Below are 9,447 nucleotides of genomic sequence, written 5' to 3'. Positions count from 1 at the left end.
CCTTTGAGCTGTGGTGCTGGAGACGAGTATTGAGAATACCATGGACTGCTAGGAAAACAAACAGATTTGTCCTGGAAAGTGTTAAATCGGGTGGCTCCTTGGAGGCAAGGATTCTGAGGCTTAGTCTAACATACTTTGGACATGTTGTGAGGAGAGACTGGTCCTTGGAGAGGGACATCATGGTTGAGAGGGTGGGGGGACAGCGCAGGAGAGGAAGGCCCTCTATGAGGTGGATTGATTCAGTGCCTGGGATAATTGGGATGGGAGTGTGAGAGACAGTGCGATTGGCGCAAGACAGAGTGGAGTTTAGGGCTGTTGTACATAGAGATGCTATGAGTCGCGACTCGACAGCACTTAACAACAACAACAACAACAACATTGTTATACTTTTCTCCCTGCCCACCCTTCCTCTCAGTTTGCTCTTCTCTTTGAAAAGTAAAAGAACAATTATTTCATTGTTATACAATCCCTTCTTCCAAGGCCACAACTAAGAGATACTATTTCAACCAGTAAGAATAGCAAAATTTAACAGAACAGGAAACAATACATTTTTGGGTTTTAAGTATAATTTAAATTGTGTATTAAAAGTGCAGTTAAAAACCTAAACTTGTCAACTCTTTAGAAGATTTGACTATTAAAGTAAAATTATTAAATTACATTTTACTTTCCTACTTTCTAGCATTTGGAAACAGACAAGTCACGATTTCTGCTATCAATTTTCTGGTATGTAAGATAATTAATAATTTTTATTCTTGATTTTATTTAAGTATTATTAAGACTCAAAACAGATTTTCCGTAAAGATTTACTGAGATTACAATAGTTTTAGACTATAAATGTAACCTAGTATTATCTGTGTTTTCATCATAAATATAATGTTATATCAAAACCAAAACCACTGTCATTGAGTTGGTTCATATGACATTCTCTTTCATTGAGTTTGAATTAACATGTAACTGACATTTAACTGACAGTGAGCATCCAAATTTGATATAGCACAGGAGGAATTTACACAGAAGGAGTTTTCCTGCTCACCTTCTAATGGTTTGAACTGCCAGAGGAGAGTGACCTTTGGCTTAGCAATACAAATTCCTATGGCTATAATGTACTATTGTTGTTGTTAAGTGACATTGCGGACACTATGACCTATAGTGTCCCTATGAACAATGGTTCTGAACCTTGCCCTGTCTTAAGTCACCCTCACAATCTCTGATTCACGTGAACTTATAGCCACAAGCACTGTGTCAATCCATCTAATCCAAGGTCTTCCTCTCCTGAGCTGATCCTCTACACTTCCAAGCATTATGTCCTTCTCCAAAGACTAGTTCCTTTTGGAAACATGCCCAAAATATTTGGCAAGGAGCTTAAAAATTCTTGCCTCCAGTGAACAAGTTGGTTTCAATCTCTCCAGAATAGACCTCTTTGTTATCGTGACAGTCCATGGTACTCTTCAATACCATAACTGAAAGGCATCAATTATTCTTCTACCATCCTTAGTCATTGTTCAGCTCTCAATACATAACAGGTAATTGTGAGAATCATGGCCTAAATCAGACACACCTTAGTCTCTAGACTGACATCATTGTTCTTTAAGACTTTGGAGAGGTCCCTGACAGTAGATTTCCCTAATATAGTTTGCCTTGATTTCCTGACTGTTGATTGTGGAACCAAGCAAGATGAAATTGTTAATAATCACAATCTCTTCTCCCTCTATCATGGATGGTGCTGCCAGTTGGCCCAGTGGTGAGAACCTTCGTTTTATTGTTATTGAGCTTCAATCCATATTGTATGCTACAGTCTTTGACCCTCTTCGGTAAATACTTCAGGCCTTTCTCAATCTCAACAAACGAGATTGTGCCATCGGCATGACACATGTTATTGATGATCTTCCTCCAACCCTGATGCCAAATTCTTCTCATACAGTCCAAGCTCTCAAATGATCTGTTCCACATATGCATTGAAAAGGTATGGAGACAGGACTCATCTCTGATACTATCCCTTCCTGATTTTGAACTATGCAATGTTACCTTGCTCTGTTCTAATGACTGCCTACTAGTCTAAGTTTCGCACGAGCATAATCAGGTATTCTGGGATTCCAATTCTGCTCAAGGTTAGCCACAATTTGTTGTAATCCACACTGTGAAATGCCTTTGCATATTCAATTAAAGACAGACAGATATTCTCTGCTTTCAGCCAATGTCCATATGGCCTCTAAAATAATATCCCTGACACAGTAGAATTTCATGAAATGGCATATGCCTACAAGATATTGGTGATGAAAGAGAAAGTTCAAGCTACTCTGAAGGTACTAGCCAAAAACAATGCCCCAGGAACTGATGGAATATCAATTGATGTATTTCAACAAACAGATGCATCCCTGGACTGTGCTGACCAGGCTGTGCCAAGAAATATGAAGGACAATCAACTGGTCAACTAACTGGAAACATCATGTTTATTTCCATTTTTAAAAAAAGGTGATCTAATAGATTAAAAAAAATTATCAAATGATATCACAAACACCACATACAAACAAAATCCTGCTGAAGATCATCCAAAAACTATTGGAATAATACACTGATAGAGTACTACCAGAAATACAATTTGCTCTTAGAAGAGGTCACAAATGATTAATGAGAGAAAAGCAATATTCCAAAGTCATACATATCTATTATCAAGAGTCTACTCAGGTTTTGTGGCCTGGTGGTAAGGATTTTCATTGCCATTCTAAAGGCACATAAGTTGAACTCACCACTGTTCCATGAGAAAAAGATGAGCAATTTCTTCCTATGTGATTTAGAGTCTCTGAAAACCTGCTGGAGGTCAGCTGTGAGTCACTTCTAAGTCAATGGCACACAACAACGACCAGTACTTGTTGTGTAGTAGCATCTTTACCCCCTACTTCTCTGAATACTTCTCATAGAAATTATAATTTTTTTAAAAAAAGTATTACATTTTAACACTTATTTTAGTATATTAATTACAAGGTATTAAATAATGAATAATACATTTATTCATGTTGAACACTTAAAATTTTTTTGCCTTTATATGGACTCATTAATTATAATTTTACTTTTATCTTAAATATTTTGAAACATTTTATATAAATAATAACACAAATAGAAATCATCTTTCATAGCTTTGGTTTACTCCCTTAATTTATCACTTAAAAACCATTTTAATAAAATTATCCAAAAATAATGTAATAGTACTTTATTAATGCAATCATAATAGTCTATGATTATTATTTCTTTGTGCAAAAATTGATTAACCATGACTATTATGGTTGAATTAAAAGAAGCAACTACAATTACCATGTTATTGTTGTTGTTAGATGCTATCAAATGGATAAAGACTCACAATAACACTGTCAATAACATTCTCACATCTGTCATCTTCCTGCGCATTGTGGTATTAACTCTGTTAATCTATCTCATTGAGTGTTTTCCTCTCTTTTTCAGGTTCTCTACCTTTACCAGCATGATGTCTCTTTATAAAGACTAGTTTCTCCTTATGTTGTTATTGTGTTGTTGTGTGCCGTCGAGTCACTTGCGACTCATAGCGACCCTATGTACAACAGCCCTAAACTCCACTCTGTCCTGTGCCAATCGCACTGTCTCTGACACTCCCATTCCAATTATCCCAGTCACTGAATCAATCCACCTCATAGAGGGCCTTCCTCTCCTGTGCTGTCCCTCCATCCTCCCAAGCATGATGTCCCTCTCCAGGGACTGGTCCCTCCTTATAATACGCCCAAAATAAGTGAGATGAAGTTTAAAAAATAAGTAAGGAAGATCAAAGAACAATAAATACTTTTAAATTGTGGAGCTGGTAAACAATGCGGTATAACCCATGGACTTTTAAAAGAACAAATAAATCTGTCTTAAAATAATTGCAACCAGAGTTTTACTTAGGTACTAGTTTGACTAAACAATGACCATAGCAGTGGTAATTGAACTCCTAATTGTAATGGGGGGGAAAGAAAACAAAAAGACCAAATACCCTAAAATCTAACCAAAGAAAGAGAAAATCATAATGCTTAATTTTGCACATTCTTAATCTACACATAAATCAAGAAGCAGTTAACTGAACAGACTGATCAAAGACTGAATAATATCATGAAAGGTGTGTGTAAGGTTGTGTTTTTTCCCCATGCTCATTGAATCTATATGCTGAGCAAACCATTCCAGAAACTGGACTATATAAACAATAATGTGGCATTATGTTGGAGAAAGACACATTAACTGCTTTCTTTTTGCAGATGACACAACTTTACTTGCAGAAAAGAAAGTGTACTTGAGGACCTTACTAAGGAATATCAAAACTACAGCATACTACATCAAAATCATCCTTACCACTGGACCAATAAGCAATATAATGACAGATGGAGAACAGATTGAAAATGTAATGCTTTAATTTTACTCAGATTCAAAATCTAGTTTTTGTTAAGGGCCTTCACAGTAAGTTTGACTCATAACAAACCTATGAACAACAGATGTGAACCCTGTCTTACTCTGTGCCATCCTCACAAACTCTGGCACACTCAAGCTCAATGCTGCAGTCACTTTGTCAATATACCTGTTTGATGGTCTTCCTCTTTCACCTTCCCTCTGCTTTTCCAAACATTATGTCTCTCTCCAATGTATAACCTCTTCTAGCAATGTGCTCAAAGTATAAGAGGCAAAGATATAACATCTTTACCTCCAAGGAGAACTCTGATTGCACTTTCTGGCTGTACAATGTATGCTACATAGTTTAAAATTAGAAAAAGAGTGTGTCGGGGATGTATTCTTTCCCTATGCCTATTTAATCAGTATGCTAAACAAATTATTTGAGAAGCTACTTGAGAGCTATTCAAGAATGTAACATCAGGTTTGGGGGAAGATTCATCAATAATCTTCCTTATTAAGATGATACAATCTAACTTTTTGACTGTGAGAAGGATTGAAGCACTTGGTGCAGAAATTTAAACACTACAGCCTTCAATATGGATTGCATCTCACAGTCAAGAAAACAAAATCTTTATCACTGGACCAACAGGCAACATTATGATAGATAGATAGATAGATAGATAGATAGATAGATAGATAGATAGAGAGATACAGAGATAGATAGATGATAGATAGATAGATAATAGATAGATAGATAGATAGATAGATAGATAGATAGATAGATAGATAAAAGATTGAAATTTTCAAAGACTTCATCTTAATTGAATTAACAGTGATGGCGCCAGGGATATCATTAACTATGTAAGATGGATCCTGGCTGAAAGTGAGGAATGCCAGAAGAATGTCTATTTGTGTTTTATAAACAATGTAAAGACATTTAACTGTGTGCATAATGGTAAGTTGTGGCTGACATTGAAGAAGAATTAATGATTTTTAGTTGATGTGTTGCAATCTTTTTTCCATTTTGACAATAAATAAATATGATAGAAAGTAATTTGTGTCTTTGAACTGAGGAATTGGAGAAGAGTTCTGAATATCCCATGAATTGTTAAAATAACAGATATGTCTTGGAGAAGGTGCAGCAATGTGTTCATTGGAGACAAAGAAGATAAAGTTTTGTTTCACATATTTTGGACATATTGCTGGGTGAGGCTATTTCTTTGAGAGGGACAACATACCTGGAAATGTAGAGTGACAGAAAAGTAAAGGAAAACCCTCAACAGGGGATTCAAACAGTGATTACAGAAATGGGGTTTGAGTGTGTCAGAGATTTTGAGTATGGCACAAGATAGGGGTAATGGTTCAGACCTTTTGTTAATAGGATTGCTTTGCTCAACGGTACCTAACAACAACAGTTGGTGTGTTGGTGAGAAGTATTGATTATACAATGTAAAAATGTATAGCTAGAATGCTTCTTAAAGGCAAAGATAATAAGGCTTCATCTCACATATTTTAGGCATGATATTAGGAAGAACTTTTTTTTGTTTTTTAAAGGACATCATACCTGGAAATGTAGAGGGTCAATTAAAGAGAGGAAGACCTTCAACCAGATGTATTGACATAGTGACTGCTGCAATGGTCTCTAGTTTGTCAGAAATTATAAAGATGTCATATGATAGGAGAGGCCTCAGATCTGGATTCATAGAGTTACTATGAGTCATATTCATTTTGGTAAAACCTACACAATTGTATGGAGGGCTTAGTAGGTTAAATGTTGAGCTGCTAAGAAAAGTTGATCAATTGGAACCTAGAATTTGTTTATAGGGACAATCTCTTCTGATTAATATTTTAAAAGGCGGAACTCAATGGAGGTTTTGTGTTAGTAAAAATTTACTCTATTGCAATGATTTTGGGTTTTTTTTGTTTATAGTGTTTCACTCGGTATGGCACTTTCTTTTTGTGTACATGCTCATATTACAAAATATTTTACAAGACTTGCATCATTTAAAATATTTTTAAAAATAGATAGTCCAGAGGTTGTGATGATGAGCTGAACCACAAAATAAAAAATAGATATTAATATATTTAATTTATTCCAACATCAAATCAATAACGTGTGTAGTTAAGCTCAGTGTCATCAGTTATGAAAAAGATAGGACTCAACGACAGAATAGACTTTTAATTGCTTATGTAAAACTGCAACATGAAGCTGAAAATATCTTAACATATTCACAAAACAAAGTGCCATCTTGAGTATAACCACATGAGTTTAGAGACGATCTCAAAAATAGAATGGAACAGTCAACAATAATAATGACTGAAGTCCAGGTGAGTTGTTAGATGACATCAAGGATATGAGGTTCTTTTGAGATCTGGCTACAAGAAGAAATTCTCCAAATCACTGGCAATAAGACAGATAGAAATAAAAACTCACTCCAATAATAGTGGCGAAGTTTAACAGGGTAGCAAGTAATAGACTTTGGAGAGGATGTGGCAAGAAAGGAACTCCTATTCATTGTTGGTTGGGTTGTAAAATAGTGCAACCATTCTGGAAGGCAGTTTGGCACTTCCTCAAAAAGCTAAAGAGAAATTCCATATGACCCAGCTCGTCCACTACTTTGAATATGTTGTTGTTGTTGTTATGTGCCGTCGAGTCACCTGCAACTCATAGCGACCCTATGTACAACAGCCCTAAACTCCGCTCTGTCCTGTGCCAATCGCACTGTCTCTGACACTCCCATCCCGGTTATCCCAGTCACTGAATCAATCCACCTCATAGAGGGCCTTCCTCTCCTGCGCTGTCCCTCCACCCTCCCAAGCATGATGTCCCTCTCTAAGGACCGGTCTCTCCCCACAACATGTCCAAAGTATGTTAGACGGAGCCTCAGAGTCCTTGCCTCCAAGGAGCCACCCGGTTTAACCCTTTCCAGGACAAATCTGTTTGTTTTCCTAGCAGTCCATGGTATTCTCAATACTCTTCTCCAGCACCACAGCTCAAAGGCATCAATTCTCCTTTTATCCTCCTTGATCATTGTCCAACCCTCTGATGCATAACAAGTGATTTGGAAGACCAAAGCCTGCATCAGACGCAGCTTAGTCTCCAGAGAGACACCATTGCTCTTCAGCACTTTGGAGAGGTCCCTAACAGCAGACTTTCCCATGGCAATGCACCTTTTAATTTCCTGGCTGCTGGTGTCAAGACTGTTGATTATGGAGCCAAGCAAACTAAAGCTGTGTACAATCTCAATCTCTTCACCATCCATCCTGATGCTGTCAGTTGGTCCAGTGGTGGGAATCTTTGTCTTCTTGACATTGAGCCTCAATCCATATTGTAGGCTGCAGTCCTTGACACTCTGAAGCAGGCGCTTCAGGTCCTCTTCAGTTTCAGGAAGCAGGGTTGTGTGAGATTTGTACACCAATGTTGATAGCAGGATTATGCACCATTGCAAGAACATGGAAACAGCCCAAATGTCCAACCACAAACAAATGGATTGAGAGATTATAGTACATGCACTCAATGGAATACTATGCAGCACACAGGAGCAAAAATTTTGTAAATTATTACCTAACTTGGGAGAGACTGGAAAGCATTATGCTAAGGGAACTAACTCAGTCCCACAAGGATAAATATTGTAGAAAACTGTTATTGTAGAATGAGTATAAGGAACCAGGAGGGGAGATGCTGGAAGCAGAGGGATGGGGATGTTCAGGGGAAGAGGGAGGATTAATAATTGGGTCATACAATTTGATGAGGGGGTAAGGGAAATTGGAAGAATTTGCTCGAGTTTTGCAAATAAACTAGAAGCAGAAAAAAAAGAACCAAAATATTATCTAGAATCTATCACATTTGATTTACAAAACCATCTTGAGAACAGGTTTGATCAATAAATAAGACACGGTGAGTACTTAAATGATACCAAGGACATCATCTATGAAGAGAGTAAAAGTTCATTACAAAGTAAGAGGAAAAAGAAAAAAAATTGAAATGAGTATCAGAAGAGATTCTGAAAATTTACTAAAGCATTGAAAAGCCAAAACAAAGGGAAAACATGCTTAATTAAAAGAGGTGAACAGAAAATTTAAAAGGGCAGCTTCCATTATAATATGGAAAGTGTAGAAAGCCTGAATTGGAGAATAAAAAGAGAAGAACTTATTCTTCATTGCTCAAGCTGAGTGAATTGAATAACAATTTAAGCATTAAGTCACAATATTAAAAGGTGTTATGAGCAATATATTGAATGACTCAGGAAGCATCACAAAAATATGAAGGGAATACACAGAGTTGCTGTACCAAACAGCTGACACTGAAACAATGTCAGCAGGAGTAAATAGTAATGAAGGAGGAGGGTTAAGCTGCACTGTAAAAATATAAGGCGCCAGAAATTGATAGGATACCAAGTGATTTGTTTCAATTAACGGATGTGGCCCTGGATGTGATTCATCAATCTGTCAGAAAATTTGGAGGATAGCTGTCTGGCTGTCTACATTTGATCCCATTCCCCCCAGAAAAGGTGATCCAACAGAATGAGAAAACTTTCAAACAATATAATTAATATCCCATGCATAGAAAAAAACTGCTGAAGATCATGAAAAAATTATTAGAAGAGTACACAGGTAACAGGAAGAAGTTCAAACAGGATTTAGAAGAAGCTATGACACCTGGCATATCATTCCTGATGTTAGATGGATCCAGGCTATAAGTAAAAAAATACCAGAAGAATGTGTTTTCATACTTTATTGACTATGCAAAGGCATTTGACTATATGGATCATAACAAGTTGCGGCTAACATTGAGAAGAATGGGAATCCTAGAACACTTAATCATGCTCATGAAAAATCTATACATAGACCAAGATGCTGTTCTGTGAACAGAGCAGGAGAATATTGTTATTGTTGTTATGTGCTGTCGAGTCGTTTGCGACTCATAGCGACCCTATGTACAACAGCCCTAAACCCTGCTCTATCCTGTGCCAATCTTATTGCCTCTGACACACCCAGCCCGATTACACCAGTCACTGAACCAATCCACCTCAAAGAGGGTCTTCCCCTCCTGCGCTGGCC

At 37.0% G+C, this 9,447-nt stretch overlaps 1 protein-coding gene across 1 annotated transcript in view; it reads left to right on the top strand.

Moving 5' to 3' along the window:
* Window positions 1–9,447, top strand: part of LOC102854568 (trans-2,3-enoyl-CoA reductase-like) — a 222,369-nt gene that overhangs the window by 188,244 nt on the left and 24,678 nt on the right. The window contains exon 8 of the mRNA XM_006891969.1: window positions 680–723. Within this exon, the coding sequence (XP_006892031.1) occupies window positions 680–723 (44 nt within the window). The remainder of the gene's footprint in view (window positions 1–679; window positions 724–9,447) is intronic.

The sequence above is a fragment of the Elephantulus edwardii genome, unplaced genomic scaffold (assembly GCF_000299155.1).
Source record: "Elephantulus edwardii isolate Elephantulus edwardi_28Jun2011 unplaced genomic scaffold, EleEdw1.0 scaffold00107, whole genome shotgun sequence".
NCBI classification, from domain to species: Eukaryota; Metazoa; Chordata; class Mammalia; order Macroscelidea; family Macroscelididae; genus Elephantulus; species Elephantulus edwardii.
Note: the sequence above shows the minus strand (reverse complement) of the source record. Positions and strands in the feature narration are given on the sequence as shown.